At 41.0% G+C, this 21,843-nt stretch overlaps 1 protein-coding gene across 10 annotated transcripts in view; it reads left to right on the top strand.

Moving 5' to 3' along the window:
* LOC106586822 (tensin-1) overlaps nucleotides 1-21,843 on the top strand; it is a 322,014-nt gene that overhangs the window by 274,301 nt on the left and 25,870 nt on the right. For 9 of the 10 annotated variants that reach the window (XM_045707330.1, XM_045707331.1, XM_045707329.1 and 6 more), the window contains 2 exons: nucleotides 14,179-15,801; nucleotides 18,240-18,311. In XM_045707330.1, the coding sequence (XP_045563286.1) occupies nucleotides 14,179-15,801; nucleotides 18,240-18,311 (1,695 nt within the window). The remainder of the gene's footprint in view (nucleotides 1-14,178; nucleotides 15,802-18,239; nucleotides 18,312-21,843) is intronic. The other variant, XM_045707332.1, reaches the window with a different exon arrangement.

Genomic DNA, 21,843 nt, shown 5'->3' with positions numbered 1-21,843 from the left:
TATGTCCAAAAAGCTCTGTGTTGTTAGCACATGATCTATGCCCGCCGGACTTCACTTCATGAACGAGGGGAAAAAATATATTTACGTTCGTTCAAACATGTCAAACGTTGTATAGCATAAATCATTAGTGCCTTTTTTAACCAGAACATGAATAATATTCAAGGTGGACGAATGCATTCTCTTTTAAAACGTATTGGAACGAGGGTACCCAACATGACCTCGCGCGCCAGAGTCTAATCGGCCATCACCGTTCCAAGGCTCTTGTTCGGTCAGATCTCACAGTAGAAGACTCAAAACACTTTGTAAAGGCTGGTGACATCTAGTGGAAGCAATAGGAAGTGCCAAAAGATTAATAAGCCCCTGTGTGTTTCAATGGCATAGGCTTAAAGGTAATTCAACACATCAGGTATCCACTTCCTGTCAGAATCTGTCTCAGGGTTTTGCCTGCCAAATGAGTTCTGTTATACTCACAGACACCATTCATACAGTTTTAGAAAACTTTAGGGTGTTTTCTATCCATATATAATAAGTATATGCATATTCTAGTTACTGGGTAGGATTAGTAACCAGATTAAATCGGTACGTTTTATTATCCAGCCGTGAAAATACTGCCCCCTAGCCCCAACAGGCTAGACTGTCTCTGGCTGGGTTCTCTAGACTGTTTCTGGATGGGTTCTCTAGACTGTCTCTGGCTGGGTTCTCTAGACTGTCACTGGCTGGGTTACCTAGACTGTCTCTGGCTGGGTTCTCTAGACTGTTTCTGGCTGGGTTCTCTCGACTGTATCTCTGGCTGGGTTCTCTAGACTGTCACTGGCTGGGTTCTCTAGACTGTCTCTGGCTGGGTTCTCTAGACTGTCACTGGCTGGGTTACCTAGACTGTCACTGGCTGGGTTACCTAGACTGTCTCTGGCTGGGTTCTCTAGACTGTTTCTGGATGGGTTCTCTAGACTGTCTCTGGCTGGGCTCTCATGACTGTCTGTGTGTGAATGGACTGCAAACCTCTGAGAGCCCATCGGCATTACAAAGGCCCATTTCAAAGTTTACTGTAAGGGAATAAGCTATGTGTATGGAAATAAGGCCTTTCGTAAGAGGATATGTCACCCACGTATACACACTTTGTTTACTGTCAACCTACAGTATTAGGACATTTTGACTTTCCAGTGTAATCTCATAGGTTTAGCCGACTTTTTGGCTTTAAGATGATGATTGGTTCAGGGAGCGAGTAACAAACGATTTGAGGAGGAAGAATCTGATGTAATCAAAGAACCAAATGAATTGAAAGCATCCACAGAGGATGAAGTTGATTTGAACTGCACTAAATGGGTCTGATGGCTTATGAGTAGTGCTTATCCTCAGTCTGCTTGTAGGAAGGAGATGTGGAAATGAGCTACCCTCTGGACTCCTTGGCTCCTCTCCAGCCATGGCGAGCCGATTAAAGCATCACCTCATATGACCTCAGACTTTTCCCATGCAGGGCTGTGAGCTGAGCGGAACTTGATTTCTTTACATAGAGGGAGACGCTGCGGCTGTGACGCATTATTGTGTGTGTGTGTGTGTGTGTGTGTGTGTGTGTGTGTGTGTGTGTGTGTGTGTGTGTGTGTGTGTGTGTGTGTGTGTGTGTGTGTGTGTGTGTGTGTGTGTGTGACTGAGTGCATGTCTATATGTGCGTGTTCCTGTGCAGATTAATTAGGGTATCTGACCATTCTGTAACAAAACTCATTTGAAATGATCTTGTCTTTCCAAACACATTATTTAAGTAGTGCTGTCTCATAGATCTAGGTGCCATTGATGTCTGTTTAATGATCTCCAGAGGGGAATCCTGTGCTGACAATACAGTACGTGTTTGTGGAAGATAAAGGATGGCTTTAGACTAAGGCAACAGCATGATGCTCCAAGGACTTACTGACTGGATTTCAACTACTGTACTTCCAAAGCCAAATCTGTTCCTTATTGTGGAGCTGTATCTGTCCTTGCGCCTTTACAGGCATATCAGCGTTTCACAGCGAATTGATGTAATGGCCACTGAAGACCCAGTCAATAGTTTAGCTAACTGTGTCCAAAAACAGCTCCATGTGCAGGTAGAGATCTAAGTAGCCTACTCTCCAGAGGGCCTGGAATGGACTGGCTCCATTAGTGCCCTAGGTTATGTTCTCACAGAAAGCAGTCATCATCACAACATTTTTTTCAATGTAGCACTTGTGGTCTGTGGACCGTGAAGCCCCCACAATTGTTTTGGTGTGTTTGGAAGTTGGAATGTACATTCACACACAAACTGGGGTCAAAGGTAATACTAGGGAGCATCTGGCAGACATTATCTCTAAACATCTGACAAAACACTCCATCGAGAGGGTCATTTGGTTTCAATTCCCATTTCCAATGTTGTATTATTAACAGTAATTATGTAATAGTAATAATATAATAGTTATAATATAATTGTTATCATATAATACTAATAATATAATAGTAATAATATAATAGTAATAATATAATAGTAATAATATAATAGTTATAATATAATAGTTATAATATAATAGTAATAATATAATAATGTAATAGTTATAATGTAAGAGTATTAATATAATGGTAATAATATAATAATATAATAGTAAAATTATATTAGTAATAATATAATAATGTAATAGTAATAATATAATAGTAATGCTATAATAATATAATGTAATAATATAATAGTTTAATAGTAATAATACAATAATGTAATAGTAATAATATAAAAGTAATAATATAATAATGTAATAGTAATAATATAATAGAAATAATATAATAGTAATAATATAATAATGTAATAGTAATAGTATAATAGTAATAATATAATAATATAATGTAATAATATAATAGTAATAATATAATAGTGATAATATAATAATATGAAAGTAATAATATAACAGTATTAATATATTAGTAATAATACAATAGTAATAATATAATCATATAATAGTAATAATATAATGTAATGATATAATAATATAATAGTAATAATATTATAATATAATAGTAATAATATAATAATATAATGTAAAATATAATAATTTAATAGTAATAATGCAATAATGCAATAGTAATAATATAATAGTAATTATATAATAATGTAATAGTAATAATATAATAGTAATAATACAATAGTAATAATATAATAGTAATAATATAATAATGTAATAGTAATAGTATAATAGTAATAGTAATAATATAATAGTAATACTATAATTGTAATAATATAATAGTAATAATATGATAGTAATAATATAATAATGAAATAGTAATAGTATAATTGTAATAATATAATAATGTAAAAATAATTATATAATAGTAATAATATATTAATGTAATAGTAATAATAGTAATAATAGTAATAATATAATAGTGATAATATAATAATGTAATAGTAACATAATAATGTAATAGTAATACTACAATAGTAATAATATAATTGTAATAATAGAAAAATGTAATAGTAATAATAGTAATAATACAATAATGTAATAGTAATAATATAATAGCAATAATATAATAATGTAATAGTAATAATATAATAGTGATAATATAATAGTAATAATAAAATAGTAATAATATAATAGTAATACTATAATAATTAAATAGCAATAGTATAATAGTAATAATATAATAATGTAATAGTAATAATATAATAGTAATAATGTAATAGTAATAATACAATAGTAATAATATAATAGTAATAGTATAGTAATGTAATAGTAATAATATAATAATGTAATAGTAATAATATAAAAGTAACAATATAATAATGCAATAGTAATAATATAATAGTAATAATACAATAGTAATAATATAATAGCAATAATATAATAATGTAATAGTAATAGTATAATAATAATAATATAATAGTAATAATATAATAATATAATAGTAATAGTATAATTGTTATAATATAATAGTAATAATATGATAGTAATAATATAATAATGGAATAGTAATAGTATAATTGTAATAATATTATAATGTAAAAATAATTATATAATAGTACTAATATATTAATGTAATAGTAATAATAGTAATAATATAATAGTGATAATATAATAATGTAATAGTAATAATATAATAGCAATAATATAATAATGTAATAGTAATAATAGTAATAATATAATAGTGATAATACAATAATGTAATAGTAATAATATAATAGCAATAATATAATAATGTAATAGTAATAATATAATAGTGATAATATAATAGTAATAATAAAATAGTAATAATAATAATAATATAATAATTAAATAGCAATAGTATAATAGTAATAATATAATAACGTAATAGTAATAATATAGTAGTAATAATGTAATAGTAATAATACAATAGTAATAATATAATAGTAATAGTATAATATCAGGGTGTATCAGGGTGTATACATGTGTATCAGGGTGTATCAGGGTGTATACATGTGTATCAGGGTGTATCAAGGTGTATCAGGGTTTATCAAGGTGTATCAGGGTGTATCAGGGTGTATACATGTGTATCAGGGTGTATCAAGGTGTATCAGGGTGTATCAGGGTTTATCAAGGTGTATCAGGGTGTATCAGGCTGTATACATGTGTATCAGGGTGTATCAGGGTGTATACATGTGTATCAGGGTGTATCAAGGTGTATCAGGGTTTATCAAGGTGTATCAGGGTTTATCAAGGTGTATCAGGGTTTATCAGGGTGTATCAGGGTGTATCAGGGTGTATACATGTGTACCAGGGTGTATCAAGGTGTATCAGGGTTTATCAAGGTGTATCAGGGTGTATCAGGGTGTATACATGTGTATCAGGGTTTATCAAGGTCTATCAGTGTGTATCAATGTGTATCAGGGTTTATCAATGTGTATCAGGGTGTATCAGTGTATATACATGTGTATCAGAGTGTATCAAGGTCTATCAGGGTGTATCAATGTGTATCAGGGTTTATCAATGTGTATCAGGGTTTATCAAGGTGTATCAGGGTGTATACATGTGTATCAGGGTGTATCAGGGTGTATAGATGTGTATCAGGGTGTATCAGGGTGTATCAGGGTGTATACATGTGTATCAGGGTGTATCAGGGTGTATCAATGTGTATCAGGGTTTATCGATATGTATCGGGGTGTACATGTGTATCAGGGTGTATCAGGGTTTATCAAGGTATATCAGGGTGTATCAAGGGGTATCAAGGATTATCAAGGTGTATAAGGGTTTATCAGGGTTTATCAAGGTGTATCAGGGTTTATGAAGGTGTATCAGGGTTTATCAGGGTTTATGGCGGTGTATCAGGGTTTATGAAGGTGTATCAGGGTTTATCAGGGTTTATGAAGGTGTATCAGGGTGTATCAGTGTGTATCAGGGTGTATCAAGGATTATCAAGGTTTATCAGGGTTTATCAAGGTGTATCAGGGTTTATCAAGGTGTATCAACGTGCTCCAGGGTGTATCAAGGTATATCAAGGTGTATCAGGGTGTATCAGGGTTTATCAAGGTGTATCAATGTATATCAAGGTGTGTCAATGTTTGTCTTGTCATGTTGGAAGAGAGAAGCAGTATGTTTGTTCTCTGTGGTTCTGTTCTCTGTTCAGTTGTTTCACAGTAAAGCCAGTGTTTCCTAAGCGATGTAAATGTAGGAGATCGCTAGGTAAGATGGAGTCTTCAGTGGAGCTCAAACAGAAGAAATCTGTAGTTAAAATCTTAGTAAGGAAATGTCAGTACACTGTATATTGTGTACATGAACAGGACTACATTGTGCGGATACAAAGTCTGTGTTTGTGTGTGTGTGTGTGTGTGTGTGTGTGTGTGTGTGTGTGTGTGTGTGTGTGTGTGTGTGTGTGTGTGTGTGTGTGTGTGTGTGTGTGTGTGTGTGTGTGTGTGTGTGTGTGTGTGTGTGTGCAATTTCATTGGTACCCTGCTCCAGATCAGATACTATTGAGCACCTCTCACTTTCCAGCCAGGTCACCCTTGATACAAGTCAGTATTCAGCGTCCATCCATGTCTAAAGACGTCGGGAGAGGATGTGGAAACCGGCCACAAGGGGCAACAGTGAGAGCTGTTACCTTCCAGTAGAATATGCCTCTGATTCCAAAGATTGCAAGTTGGAATCCAGTGATAAAGTTTTTTGGAGATGTATTGTTTTAAACCTATCCCACCTTGAACATTTTGAGTTAATATCTAACCTTTAGATTTTGGAGTTAATGCCTAAACTTCATATATTTTTTTTTACCGGGTAAGTTGACTGAAAACACATTCTCATTTACATCAACAACCTGGCAAATAGTTACAGGTGAGAGAAGAGGATGGATGAATGAGTCAATTGTCAGCTGGGGATGATTAGGTGACCATGATGGTATGAGGGCCAGATTGGGAATTTAGTCAGGACACCAGGGTTAAAACCCCTACTCTTATGATAAGTGCCATGGGATCTTTAGTGACCACAGAGAGTCAGGACACCCGTTTCACATCCCATCTGAAAGACAGCACCCTACACAAGGCAATATTCTTTTTAGATCAGAGGAAAGAGTGCCTCCTACCACTTCCAACAGCACTTCCAGCAACACCACTTCCAGCAGGGACTGATCACCTCTCTCTCTCTCTCTCTCTCTCTCTCTCTCTCTCTCTCTCTCTCTCTCTCTCTCTCTCTCTCTCATTCTTTTTCCTTCTCATTCTTTCCCCAATGCAGGGTGTGGTTTTTCCTTTCACAGTAACAGCTTGTTTCTATTCCCTACCGTTAACTCTGATAGCTAGTAAAATGGCAGTCATTGAACCTAGTTACAACAGTAAAAGTGGCTAATTTTCATGGGTGGTTGAGAGGTTGTGTAGTGTGTGTGTTGAGTATGATTTGGCTGTTCCTTGTGTCTGTGCGAACATGCATTTGTGTGCTAGAGAGAGGGAAACAGAGGGAGAGAGGAGGGTGATGTCACTCAGTCAAACGCATACCGTGGTGTGTGCGGCTACCCGTCTCCCCACACATACACCGACACACAAAGACTGTTGTGAGAGTTCATAGGACTTAAGAGCAGGAGCTCACTTAGAGTAGCTCAGACAGGCAGCTATTCACCACTAGTCCACAACAACAGCAGCAGCAGCTCTCACAACACAATTAGCCTCCTGAGCCAAGAGAACTCCCCCCTATTCAGCTCCGCAATGTTCCACTCCGGGGGTTCCACTTTGGGGTAGCACCTGGGTGTTTCTCAGATTCCTCTGGACTATACCAACTGCCGTTTTCACACAGGTAGGGGAGCTCCTTTCACGCTATCTGTTTTGTGCTTTTTGAATACCTTCTACTATGTAAGCTCCAAAACCCACTGAAAGTAAGATCCAAAACTCAAAAGTCATTTCGTTCCCAAGTGCTTTGCCATGTGTGTCTTCGCTATTAATACTGGTTATTCAGTGATGCTGTATTGAGCTGCAACCGTTGATTTACTATCTGATGCCGGTTATGGATCACATTTGGATCTGTTGCCGGTTGTGTCACATTTGGATCTGTTGCTGGTTGCATCACATTTGGATCTCTGAAGTATCTTTGTAGGGTAGAAGATGTGTAATCTGTGAAGTGTCTTTGTAAAGTAGAGATGTGTAATCTCTGAAGTATCTTTGTAAGGTAGAGATGTGTAATCTCTGAAGTGTCTTTGTAAGGTAGAGATGTGTAATCTCTGAAGTATCTTTGTAGGGTAGAAGATGTGTAATCTCTGAAGTGTCTTTGTAAGGTAGAGATGTGTAATCTGTGAAGTGTCTTTGTAAGGTAGAGATGTGTAATCTTTGAAGTGTCTTTGTAAAGTAGAGATGTGTAATCTCTGAAGTGTCTTTGTAAGGTAGAAGATGTGTAATCTCTGAAGTGTCTTTATAAGGTAGAGATGTGTAATCTCTGAAGTGTCTTTGTAAGGTAGAGATGTGTAATCTCTGAAGTGTCTTTATAAGGTAGAGATGTGTAATCTCTGAAGTGTCTTTGTAAGGTAGAGATGTGTAATCTCTGAAGTGTCTTTGTAAGGTAGAGATGTGTAATCTCTGAAGTGTCTTTGTAAGGTAGAAGATGTTTAATCTCTGAAGTGTCTTTGTAAGGTAGAGATGTGTAATCTGTGAAGTGTCTTTGTAAGGTAGAGATGTGTAATCTCTGAAGTGTCTTTGTAAAGTAGAGATGTGTAATCTCTGAAGTGTCTTTGTAAAGTAGAGATGTGTAATCTCTGAAGTGTCTTTGTAAAGTAGAGATGTGTAATCTGTGAAGTGTCTTTGTAAGGTAGAAGATGTGTAATCTCTGTAGTATCTTTGCTTATTTCTCTGGAACCTTCCAGACTCTCAGTAAAGGAACCCGGGTGGGGTTGTCCGCAGCAACGGAGGCCAGAGTAGACAATGAGGGAAAGGCTCACTTTTTCCAAGTGATGTTGATATTTAAAGGAAATCCTGGACTGTGGGTCATTATATAGTCCTTTTCCTGCAGTCAAATGACCTAGTGGCTTCATGGGTGGAATGTTATTAATATTTTAATATTTTAATAATTAATAAATAAATACAAATGTAAATACTGCCGGAAATCCGGTGTTTCTATGTCAAACAGTTTTGTTATATTTCAGTCTTCTGTGATGTATATAAAGTGTAATATAGGGATGCAAACTCAACATGTAATACATTTCTACTCTATATCTGACATGGTACAGGTCTCTTCTTTTCTTAAGCCCATAACCAGGTGTGTGAGGTCTAGACTTATGTTTCAAAGTAGATTTGTTTAAGACTACCAAGATTCACTCTGTGAACCTGATTTAGCCTGCTGCAGTAAAAGGTTAAAGGAAGTCCTGGTCTGTGGGCCGTTACGTAGCCCTTTCCACTCACAGACCCTGTCATCTCGTATACAGATTGAAAATGGCAGATTTTGTCATTGATAAGCGCCTAAATTGGAACCCAGTGGCTATACAGTAACAGGCTTTACATGATGTCAAAGCTCTGGCTCTGCACTTCACAGCTCTGAATGGGTTTTGACTGACAGTAAATCTGAATATGAGCACTGCACGCAACAATTGGGTAACCTTTGCAAATGTTTTGTTGTCTGAGGTAAATGCTGTAAATCAAAAGGAGTCGATGTGTTCTGAAAGATGAGAAGGTTAAGGATTCAAATAAATACTGCTTTGATCACATACAAGCAAACCACACACCCATGAGTCAATGTTCACCTCACATTTCCATATTCCAAAACGGTATCAACATTTATAATCGCTATGTTTGATCCACAGTTACAAGAATGACATGGATTTTTCACCACATTGTCCAGAACAGAATGAGCTTACGTTTGTCGCAATGTGAAGAAAATTTGCCTTGCGACATGCACTTGAATGCATTCCATTCTATGCACACCAAAGTTACAATATGTTTGTCTGAAGTGCCCTGTGAAAACCTAACACTGTAATATTGTATTTTATAACTTAGCTAGTCATGTTGGCAATAGGATATGCTTTCAAATGTAACCCACCTGACCCAGATTTGGACTTATAATGGAATGTTTTTGGATTGCGTAAACAACAACAGTAATTGTGTGAGGGTGGGGACGCAGGGCTGTGTTACAAACAAAACAACTACAAGTGTGCTTGCTTCAGGTCCTCAATGGCAAAGCTAGGAGAGCTTCCTTGATTTATAAAAGTGCATTGACATTTCTTAGGAACTGTGTACAGTTTGGAGAGGTGTGTTGCCACTTGGAGACACCAGTTACACCTCTCACTGAAACCCATGTAATAATTTGTTCTTATGTTGTACTTACTCCAAAATGTAAAGGAGTATTCTTATTATGTTACTGAATGTATCCAGACTATTTTCAGATTTTGTTATTGACAAATGCTGTGAAAAGTACAGTAACTGTAAAACGCACATAATATCAACAGTGTAATGTTTGGATTCAGTCTTCTGTCAGGTGAACTGTTGTGTCCTCACCTTTGGTCTGATCAGGTAACCCTGGAGAGAGGGCTGGGTAACCCTGCAGGGAGGGCTAGGTACACTGCAGAGAGGACTGGGTAACCCTGGAGAGAGGGCTGGGTAACCCTGCAGGGAGGGCTAGGTACACTGCAGAGAGGACTGGGTAACCCTGGAGAGAGGGCTGGGTAACCCTGGAGAGAGGGCTGGGTAACCCTGGAGAGAGGGCTGGGTAACCCTGGAGAGAGGGCTGAGTAACCCTGCAGGGAGGGCTAGGTACACTGCAGAGAGGACTGGGTAACCCTGGAGAGAGGGCTGGGTAACCCTGCAGGGAGGGCTAGGTACACTGCAGAGAGGGCTGGGTAACCCTGCAGAGAGGGCTGGGTAACCCTGGAGAGAGGGCTGGGTAACCCTGCAGGGAGGGCTAGGTACACTGCAGAGAGGGCTGGGTAACCCTGGAGAGAGGGCTGGGTAACCCTGCAGGGAGGGCTAGGTACACTGCAGAGAGGACTGGGTAACCCTGCAGAGAGGGCTGGGTAACCCTGCAGGGAGGGCTAGGTACACTGCAGAGAGGACTGGGTAACCCTGGAGAGAGGGCTGGGTAACCCTGCAGGGAGGGCTAGGTACACTGCAGAGAGGGCTGGGTAACCCTGCAGAGAGGGCTGGGTAACCCTGCAGAGACGGCTGGGTAACCCCGTAGAAAGGCTGGGTCAACCCACAGAGATGTATCGGCAACCCTGCAGAGAGTTCTGGGTCAACCCACAGATAGATTCAAATGTCAAACAAGGGTATCGTGGACGTCATGAGGTGACCTTTGGCAGCTGGCAGGAAATGGCTTCAAAGGTCACAGGGTCAAAGATCATGTCACAGGAGTAGGTATAAGTTGCCCTTAACCACTGATTCAGGGTCAGATGTTTCCTCATACCACTGCTATTCAAGGTTAGACACTAGATCTGTTAAAGGAAACAAAAATAAGGTTAAATAACGTCACAGATAAGCTAAACAACAACAACAAAGCCAGAGAGAGGCATTCTGAAGGATTGTGATGTTGACCGTTTTCTTTTTTTAGAAAGGCACACTGCTGTTCCCAAATGGTACAATCTGACGAGTACATCAGGAGGTATCTCAGAGCACACACACGCACGCACGCACGCACGCACACACATACACACACACACGCACACACGCACATAAACACACACACACGCACGCACACACACACGCACGCACGCACGCACGCACACACATACACACACACACGCACACACGCACATAAACACACACACACACACACGCATGCTCACACACACAGAAGACACACCCAGAAGATACACACAGAAGACACACACGCAACACAACACACACTGCTGTTTCAAACATGCTTTGATTTACTGTACAGCTTCATGGGAACTGTGTGGGGTGAGGAGTTTGAAGCTTAATCAGATGTATATTTTATATACAGTATCTGATATACAGTATCTTTCATATATATACAGTATATATTTTATACAGTATCTTTTATATATAGTAACTTTCATATATATATATATATACAGTATATTGTATATACAGTATCTTTGATATAGAGTGTCTTTGATATACAGTATCTTTGATGTACAGTATCTTTCATATATACAGTATATTTTAGATATACAGTATGTGTTATATACAGTATATTTTTGTCAATGCTCACTTCATGCCCTCTGGTGGAGACTGTAATGCTGAAATGTGCTGCTTTTTAAGGATATATTGTAATAAGAAGCATTCTTCATTCAACATCCGTTGTCCTCCTCCAGGAGTGGCTAAATATAAATATGTGTATAGGACTGTGGTTATTGCGGTTTCCAATGTGAGTGGCAGGGCAGGTTAAAGGCCAGCTGCTAAGTGGTCGTTACAGGAAGAGCAGCTTGGCACTGGTGCTTTTAGGGGGTCATCATTACTCTTGACATGACCTGACCACAAGGATGATATGGGAATACTGTAGGGTGTGTGTGTGTGTCTGTGTGCGTGTGCGCCTGCGTACTTGTGTATGTATGTGTGCATTCTTGTGCGTTTGTCCATTTTCACAATAGTGAAAGGTGTAATTTATAATTGTAATAATTGGTGTAGTTGTGATTTATAATTGTAATAATTGGTGTAATTGTGATTTATAATTGTCTGTCTTTTTCTGTGTGTTTTTGGTCTATGTGTAGTAAATGTTGTTCTTCTATTCCAAGAGGACAGGAAATGCCTTCAGGGCTTACTTAGAGAGGCAGTTTGTCCACCATGGCTCGTGCGTGTGGGTGAATGTTTAAGTGTAGTTCTGTGCCAGGATGATGTACCAATAACAAATGACTTTGCTCTGAGCTCATTTTAGAAAATACACAAAAGTATGTGGACACCTGGTCGTCAAACATCTCATTCCAAAATCATGGGCATTGATATGGAGTTGGTCCCTCCCTTTGCTGCTATAACAGCCTCCACTCTTCTGGGAAGGTATTCCACTACATGTTGGAACATTGCTGTGGGGACTTGCTTCCATTCAGCTACAAGAGCATTAGTGAGGTCTGGCACTGATGTTGGGGCGATTAGGCCTGGCTCGCAGTCGATGTTCCAATTCATCCCAAAGGTGTTCGTTGGGGTTGAGGTCAGGGCTCTGTGCAGGCCAGTCAAGTTCTTCCACACCGATCTCGACAAACCATTTCTGTATAGACCTTGCTTTGTGCATGCGGCATTCTCATGCTGTAACAGGAAAGGCCTTCCCCCAAACTGTTGCAACAAAGTTGGAAGCACAGAATTGTCTAGAATATCAATGTATGCTATAGTGTTAAGATTTCCGTTCACTGGAACTAAGGGGCCTTGCCCGAACCATGAAAAACAGCCCCAGACCATTATTCCTCCTCCACCAAACTTTACAGTTGGCACTATGCATTGGGGCATGTAGCGTTCTCCTGGCATCCGCCAAACCCAGACTGACTTGTTGGAAAGTAGGCATCCTATGATGGTACCACGTTGAAAGTCACTGAGCTCTTCAGTGCGGGACATTCTACGGCCAATGTTTGTCTATAGAGATTGCATGGCTGTGTGCTCATTTTTATACACCTGTCATGTATCCACTAATTTGAAGGGGTGTCCACAAACTGTACCTCAATCGTCAGCGTACAGTCAGTCTAGTTTTATTCCATCAGAACCGTGTGATACATAGATCATACACAGCATACTCTGTATAGAAACACATAAAACATACTCGCACACTCATTTCTTAAAGGCCAATGCTTTTCAGGTGGTGGAAATTAGTGGCATTGGCTTGATAAAGTGCAAGCCAGGCTTTTGTGATTTCATCCCTTTTTCCACACTGCATACCACAGACCCATTCCTATTCACTGTCAGAGAGAGGCTGGTAAAATAAGCAGAAGTGGGCCAGTACCCAGTTTAACAGCAGCTGTTTTGGCATCGCCTTCACACTGAGAAATTACAACTTTACCACCTACTTCACTCTCGTCTTTTCCCTTCTCTTCTCTTCTCCTCCCTCTTGCACGTTCTGTTTTAGTCAATCCTACTGGATTTAGTTGCTTTATCAGTATTACAGGTCTGTGTTGCTGAAACATAATGATATGCACTATACCAAAATGTCCAAAAACGTTTGAAATAATATACAGTAAATTACATTTTTACCATTGTACATGATATACTGCAACCCTCCATCCTCCATATACAACACCTGTTCTGCCAATCACATTCTGTTATAGGTCTCCACATCCCTGGGTTGATTCTCTTTTCAGTTCACTGCAGCTAGCGACTGGAATGAGCTGCAGAAAACACTCAAACCGGATAGTTTTATCTCTACATTCAAAGATTCAATCATGGACACACTCTTTCTGACAGTTGTGGCTGCTTCGCGTGATGTATTGTTGTCTCTACCATCTTGCCCTTTGTGCTGTTGTCTGTGCTCAATAATATTTGTACCATGTTTGTTCTGCTACCATGTTGTTATCATGTGGTTTTGCTACCATGCTGTGTTGTCATGTTTTGCTGGCATGCTATGTTGTTGTCTTAGGTCTCTCTTTATGTAGTGTTGTGTTGTCTCTCTTGTCGTGATGTGTGTTTTGTCCTATATTCGAATTTTTAATCCCAGCCCCCATCCCCGCAGGAGGCCTTTTGCCTTTTGGTAGGCCATCATTGTAAATAAGAATTTGTTCTTAATTGACTTGCCTAGTTAAATAAAGGTTATATATTTAGTTTTATTAAAAATACTGTACAGTCTTCTCCATCTCTTTGTAACCACCACCTCCTTCTCCATGTCTTTCTCTCCCCAGACGTCATACACACCCAGGGCCCTCTGGACGGCAGCCCCTACGCTAAAGTCCGCAAGAAGGAGTCCATCGAGGACGCGGTCACTGCCAACGACCTCCTGCCCACCGCCACCGAACACGTCCTACCCACGGTTGACCACGCCCTGTCGGTGAGCAGCGACTCCGGCAACTCCACGGCTTCCATCAAGACCGACCGCACTGATGAGCCGGCCACGGCAGCAGCAGCCCCACCAGTGAGCCAGCCGCCAGCGGCCCAGGAAGAGGCCCAAGTCTCCGACACGGTCTTGGCCGTCCAGCCCATCAGTCCCCAGGAGAAGCAGGAGCTGGAGCAGCTGCTCAGTGGCCTGGAGGGCCCCATGCATTGCCAGGGCTACCTGTCCTCCCCGTCGGGCGGAGGGATGGGGATAGGACTAGGAGGAGGGGGAATACTACACCTGGTGCCCGCCCAAGTTCATGTGAATGGCCACAACAGCAGCATGGACAGAGAAACAGATATTCTGGATGACGAGGTGGAACTGCCCACCTGCCAGGCAGGTAACAGCATGGATAGCTTGGGCACTCTGTCATCCCTGGAAGGGAGAGCCACGCCAGCAGACCTCTACTACCAGGCTGAGACGGTTATCAACGGGCAGGACAAGGTCCCCTATCTGGAGAGGAGCATCACAGACGGGCCCCTGGAAAACATTGTCTTCAATGTCGCAATAGGCTCACATGATGTGGCTGCCCAGGTTCCCGTCCCCTTAGTGCGAAGCCTCTGCTCAGCTCAGGATGGGACAGGTGTGTCAGTTCCCCCGGCGAGCGATTACATTATCAGCCAGAATGGAAACCTGTATCGCTCACAGTCATTCGGTGCAGAGCAGAATACCCTCCCCCGAGCGCCAGCACGCAACACCAGCAGTCGTAACGCCGTCCAACGTGGGCTCAACGTGTGGCAGCAATATGGGGTCCCAGAAGAGCCGGTGATGGACGGGGTGTATTTTGGCTCTCCTCCACCCTCCATGCCTCTACAGAGCCACTACAGCATGCCCCACTTCCCCCACCAGCAGACTGCCTCACAGCAGGAGATTGAGCAGTCCATTGAGGCCCTCAACCTGCTGATGTTGGACCTGGATCCCGGCCGCCCGTTGGGGCAGGTGCCGAAATCCCAGAGTGCCCCGGGGGAGAACAAGGAGGTGGTGACCACACAACCATCCTTTTCCCAGACCCAGGCCAGGCCCTCCTACCAGGCTGACTCAGCTATCTCGGGAAGCCCTGCGCCCAGCCTAGCTCAGGTCATGCTGAGGTCCTCCCCTTTCCAGCCGTCCACGTCTCCAGAGCCCTCTGCCATCCAGAGACCAACAGCCATCTACCAGCCTGGTCTCTCTGTAGCCCCCATCCCTGGCTTCCCCGCTGAACCTTCCAGCCAAGGGGCAGCCAGAACCAGCTCTCCCACCCAGGTCCCCAGTAGCGTGGGCCAGCTGCAGCTGAAACCCATCAACATGTACCCCCCCAGCACCGTGTTCCCGTCCCCAGAGCTCCAGGAGCCCCAACAGAGCCCCAGTGCCACGTCCTCGTCACCCAATCCCAGAGATGCAGAGCCTGATGAAGTGTTCAACGTAGAGGGCCTAGTAGCCCAGCGTGTGTCAGGTAAGACTGCAGAACTCATGTGTTGTCATTGGTATATACAGTAGGTGTGATTTCATAAACAAAGGAAACAGGAAGTGATATTCAAGTTGAGGACACATTAGGTGTGATTTCATAAACAAATGAAACAGGAAGTGATATTCAAGTTGAGGACACATTAGGGTGTTAAATGCTACGGCTCAATGCTACGGCTCTTAATAAGCCTCACTGAAATTGTTTTTAATAGTGATGCAGAAGTATGCCAACAAACACACATTGACAAGGGTAAACTGTCAATGACATTATGAAACCATTTGAATGTATTCTGTCTGGGTGGCCAACCCTTTTCCAGGTGAACAACCCATGTAGCTTATATACATTGCAGTGGTCCCGCTCGACAAGCTTTCCAAAGTGCATATTTCAGCTAATCGTATCTCATGACAGTCTGCGTTAGCAGTGAGCTCATCAGTCATCGCACATGCTCACAGGATGAGCTCTCACCAAAGGAGCAAGTTCGCTGGCTTAACCAAACACAGTTCTGCAGTGTGGAAACCTGCCATAAAACCAACAGAGACTAGTGATTGCTAAAACGTATTGCTAAGCTGTGAAGGGACAGCTCTGGTTCAACTATAAGACAGGGACTGTTACAATAATGGAGTTGAATAGAATAGAATAGAAAGCATTAATGTATCTTCTTGATTCTGAAATGATGAGTTTAGGTGAAACACCATTATGGCCGAACAGTGATAATGCTATGGTGGTTTTATACACCATTATGGCCGAACAGTGATAGTGCTATGGTGGTTTTATACACCATTATGGCCCAACAGTGATAGTGTTATGGTGGTTTTATACACCATTATGGCCAAACAGTGATAATGCTATGGTGGTTTTATATACCATTATGGCCAAACAGTGATAATGCTATGGTGGTTTTATACACCATTGTGGCCGAATAGTGATAGTGATAGTGCTATGGTGGTTTTATATACAATAAACACCATTATGGCCGAACAGTGATAATGCTATGGTGGTTTTATACACCATTATGGCCGAACAGTGATAATGCTATGGTGGTTTTATACACCATTATGGCCCAACAGTGATAGTGCTATGGTGGTTTTATACACAATAAACACCATTATGGCCGAACAGTGATAATGCTATGGTGGTTTTATACACCATTATGGCCGAACAGTGATAGTGCTATGGTGGTTTTATACACCATTATGGCCCAACAGTGATAGTACTATGGTGGTTTTATAGACAATAAACACCATTATGGCCGAACAGTGATAGTGCTATGGTGGTTTTATACACCATTATGGCCCAACAGTGATAGTACTATGGTGGTTTTATAGACAATAAACACCATTATGGCCAAACAGTGATAGTGTTATGGTGGTTTTATACACAAGAAACACCATTATGGCCAAACAGTGATAGTGTTATGGTGGTTTTATACACAAGAAACACCATTATGGCCAAACAGTGATAGTGTTATGGTGGTTTTATACACAAGAAACACCATTATGGCCAGACAGGTGTTTTTTTTAACACCACTATGGCCAGACAGTGATATACTATTTTATTTATTTAACCGGGCAAGTCAGTTAGGAACACATTCTTATTTACAACGATGGCCTACCAGGGAACAGTGGTTTAACTACCTTGTTCAGCGGTAGAACGACAGATTTTTACCTTGTCAGCTCAGGGATTTGATCTTGCAACCTTTCGGTTACTAGTCCAACGCTCTAACTACTAGGCTACCTGCCGCCCCACTGTCTAGCCCGTATGGCCAAACAGAGATAGTACTATGGTGGTTTATTTATTTATAGGGCATTCACAACACACATTACTGTAAAATAATAAACTATAGGAGAGAATATTGCTCTCTACTTGTTAGTCAGTTTGTCACACAACCACTTTGTTTCTCTGGTTGGATGGCTCAAAGACACTGATAGTTGACTTCCCTTATCATTTGGTTGTCAGGGGATACAAGCCCACTTCGTCAACATGTACAGGCAGCTGTCTGCTGAAACATATACAACACATCCACTTGTTGGTAATATTACTGACAGATTCACTGATATTCCCTGATCATGCCATTATATTCACTGATCATGTCATGATATTCCCTGATCATGTCATGATAAAGTATACACCGATCATGTCATGATATACACTGATCATGCCATGATAGTCACTGATCATGTCAGTCATTTTTCTCGTAGATGTTTGACATTTCTGTCATATTGTGAGCGATTATGATTGTAATTCTGTACGTTTTTATAAACTAGCAAATAACTTTTCTCATATTTCTTTCTTTTCTGTGGACTATCTCTTCATCTTTCTACCTCTCCCTCATTCTCTCTCTTCATCATCTTCATCCTCCTCATTCTTCATCATCTTCCTCCTCCTCATTCTTCTGCCAACTCCAATTATACCCCTGCTCTAACCAGAGTACTCGGCCCGAATGCAAAGCCGACTGACGTCTCCTCAGTCTGAGCACCATCGCTCCCTCTCCCTCTCTGGTTCGTTCCCCTTCTCTCCTCCCCTGTTTTACCCTGCCACTGACTCCTCTTCCAAATAAACCTTGCTGACTGTCTTTCAATGGCACTGCCTGCTAGTTTGCTGTTTACATTTTTTGGCTTCCTGTTTTATCCCTTTCTTGCCATCTCTGCCTCACTCTCTTTTTTCTCATTATCTATCTTTCTTTCTATCTCTTTCTCTCTCTCTTTCTGTCTCAGTCTCTCTCTCTCTCGCTCTCTCTCTCTCTCTCTCACTGTCTCTCTCTGTCTTGTCTCTCTCTGTCTCTCTCACTCTGTTTCTCTCGCTCTTGCTCTGTCCTTTTCTTGCTCTGTTTCTCTCATTCTCTCTCTCACTCTGTCCGTCTCTCACTCTGTTTCTCTCTCTCTAGCTCTTGCTATGTCAATGTTGTCTAATGTCCAGTTTTTCCAATACACCGCCCTTCATCTCTCTTTGATGGAGGAAGCAGTTTGATGTTTATTTCTCAAGGTTAAGGCATCGACCCAACACAAAAAAAGCATTTGGGTAATATTTAAGTTTCAGAAGGACGAGATGAGGAGCACAAAGGTGTCTCTGTGCAGACTCACAGCAGAGCGCATGTCGCAACATACCGCCAGGGAACAATACCCAAGGCCAGGAAACACTGGCCTCTTTCAAGGCTGCTCTTTCCATCTTCTGTTTTTAACATTTCTATCGCAAGCAAAGGGCACTAAATCTATGGGGAAGACTGCTTTAGACTCACTTTTGAAAACATTGTGAAGGTCTTATCTGTTCATTAGAAGAGGTAGAATAGGATGTGCAGTTCTTTTCTTTCAGGGGCCTGAAGTGGTCTACAGAGTCCTGTACTGTACTGTACTACACAAAGTCAGAGTAGCCCTGGGAGTCCAAGGACTGTAATGAATGACCACATCCATTCTATTTAGACTGAGTATACAAAACATTAAGAACACCTGCTCTTTCCATGAGGTAGACTGACCAGGTGAAAGCTATGGTCCATTATTGGTGTTACTTGTTAAATCCACTTCAATCAGTGTAGATGAAGGGGAGGAGACAGGTTAAAGAAGGATTTTTAAGCCTTGAGACAATTGATACATGGATTGTGTATGTGTGTCATTCAGAGGGTGAATGGGTAAAACTAAATATTTAAGTGCCTTTGTGTCAAGAACGGCAACGCTGCTGGGTTTCTCACGCTCAACAGTTTCCTGTGTGTATCAAGAATGGTCCACCACCCAAAGGACATCCAGCCAACTTGACACAACTGTGGGATGCATTGGAGTCAACATGGGCCAGCATCCCTGTGGAATGCTTTCGACACCTTGTAGAGAGCCTGACCTGACGAATTGAGGCTGTCAGAATAGGGTCCGACCTGGTCTACAGGAAGAAAAACACTTTGTTTGGGTATTTGGATACATACAGTACATAGATATGCTTGCAATCTATTCAATACATTACTTTTAAGGGAATTCCCCTTAATTTTACCCCAGATAACCCTTCCTCACCATAACATAGTCCCTTACAGGAGCATATTCACAGAGCGGTGTAGGGAGATGAGTGCTAGCCCTGTCTTCATAAAATAGATGATCCCATTTCCTATGACTTGGATCCATTTTATTCAATACAATATCTGTGTTTATATGCTTGAGAAATGAGGGGGAGGGGGAGAAGACAATTCCCCAAATATATCCTGGGAATCTCTGCTGTAACAGCTGGAAGCTATTAGCCATTGCCAGGGCAACGGCACAGTGTTTGACCGGCTCCGCTGTGCATACTGGGTCCATCTGTTTTCCATGATTCCAGGCCCGCAGTGCTTGAGATGTATCTAACAATGCCCCTCCTCGATCCACAAATCAAAATCTGAGCCCAGCCTGGACATGTGACACTACCTAAGCCGCACCATTGGAGGAAAATCAAGAGTAAATAAATGGGCATATGAATGGCATGTGTGCAGGTTTTGCGTTTTAGGCCTACTCTTAGATCCTACTCTTAGATCCTACTCTTAGATCCTACTCTTAGGTCCTACTATTAGATCCTACTCTTAGATCCTACTCTTAGATCCTACTCTTAGGTCCTACTATTAGATCCTACTCTTAGATCCTACTCTTAGATCCTACTCTTAGATCCTACTATTAGATCCTACTCTTAGATCCTACTCTTAGATCTTGTCATGGTACTGGGTTCCAACAAAATACAATTAAGCCTTGTTCACACTGCACGCCTTAATGCTCAAATCAGTTTTGTTTTTCAAATCCGTTTTGGAATACTGACTGTCCAAACAGCAAGTTACAAGTGACCAAATAGGATTTGCGTGTGTTCAGACAGCAGTCATTTGCTGACATGGCAACGCTAGTTGTTATAGTAACGACGGGTGTGTGCGCAGTGGTGTAGGCTGATTGGTGGTGGTGCTTCCTATGCTTCCTATCAGTCAGAAGTTATGTAGCAAGCTAAGGTGACAACAATGCCTCTCATAGTCCTTTCCCAGTTGCTTTGAATGTTCAAAATCATAGTGTAAGAACACCTTTAAAGACTCAAAAGGATAAGATTACAAACAAATGAGTGAATGTGCTAAAAAGCTAAACAGTGACCTAGCTAGCTAGTTGATTGCTGTGGCTAGCCAAAACTACTAATTTGGAAAGTTGGATAAACAACTAACGACCTAGTTAGTTACTACATGCTCTTGACAAACTGTCAACAGAGTAGCTAGCAAGCGACAATATATGCCAAATAACAGTCTAAAAACCACTTGAGGGCAAATGCATCAGATTTGACCGTACAGACACAAGTCGGATAGCCATTAATCAGATTTGGATCTGGTTTTCAAACCACTTACAAAGGTGATTTGAAAAGTGGCTAGTAATATATGTGCTTTTTGGCTGTTCATACTGCAGCAAAAATAACAGATTTGAATCGGATATGCACAAAAGGCTGTAGTTATACTAGATTTCTGTTGATGTGTATACAGTGTTGTGCGCTAGACAGACAGGATGTTAGTTGGCCTCTTAGAAGACTGCTATCCTTTGATACCACCTCCAAAACCCCTGTGTAGTTTTTTACATTCGGTTTAAGGTTGTGGAATATGGAGATGTTTCCTCAGAGTCATGAATATGATTTGGAGTACCCAAACACATAAGGAATGTTTGACTCTTGTGTGACCAAAGAGGCCAGATCTATTCTGACAGTAACTATAACCTTCTTAGTTTCCCACAGCTGCAGGCTAATGCTATCGCTAACTCTTCCCCTGTGGATATATCAGCTGGTTTATCCAGCCTGAAGCTGAGCTAGGGCTCGTAAATATTTTTCACGGTTTCCATAACAGTCAACGCTCCCACTGGGGTGTGTTTGCATGCTTTTCCATCTTCGGGACGGTATGTCAGAACTTCAGGCCAGAAGAATCCATGAATCAGACAGATAGTTTGTTTGCAGACAGTCAGTGCTAGCTACAGAGTACATTGCGTTATACCTGGACAAAAAAAAGCAATGGAGGTATTTATGCGCAATATTCAATGACTCTCAAAGAGAATAACATTTACTCTAAACTTG

The sequence above is a fragment of the Salmo salar genome, chromosome ssa25 (assembly GCF_905237065.1).
Source record: "Salmo salar chromosome ssa25, Ssal_v3.1, whole genome shotgun sequence".
Lineage (NCBI taxonomy): Eukaryota > Metazoa > Chordata > Actinopteri > Salmoniformes > Salmonidae > Salmo > Salmo salar.
The sequence above is the reverse complement of the archived record's forward strand: the minus strand, read 5'-3'. Positions and strand labels throughout refer to the sequence as shown.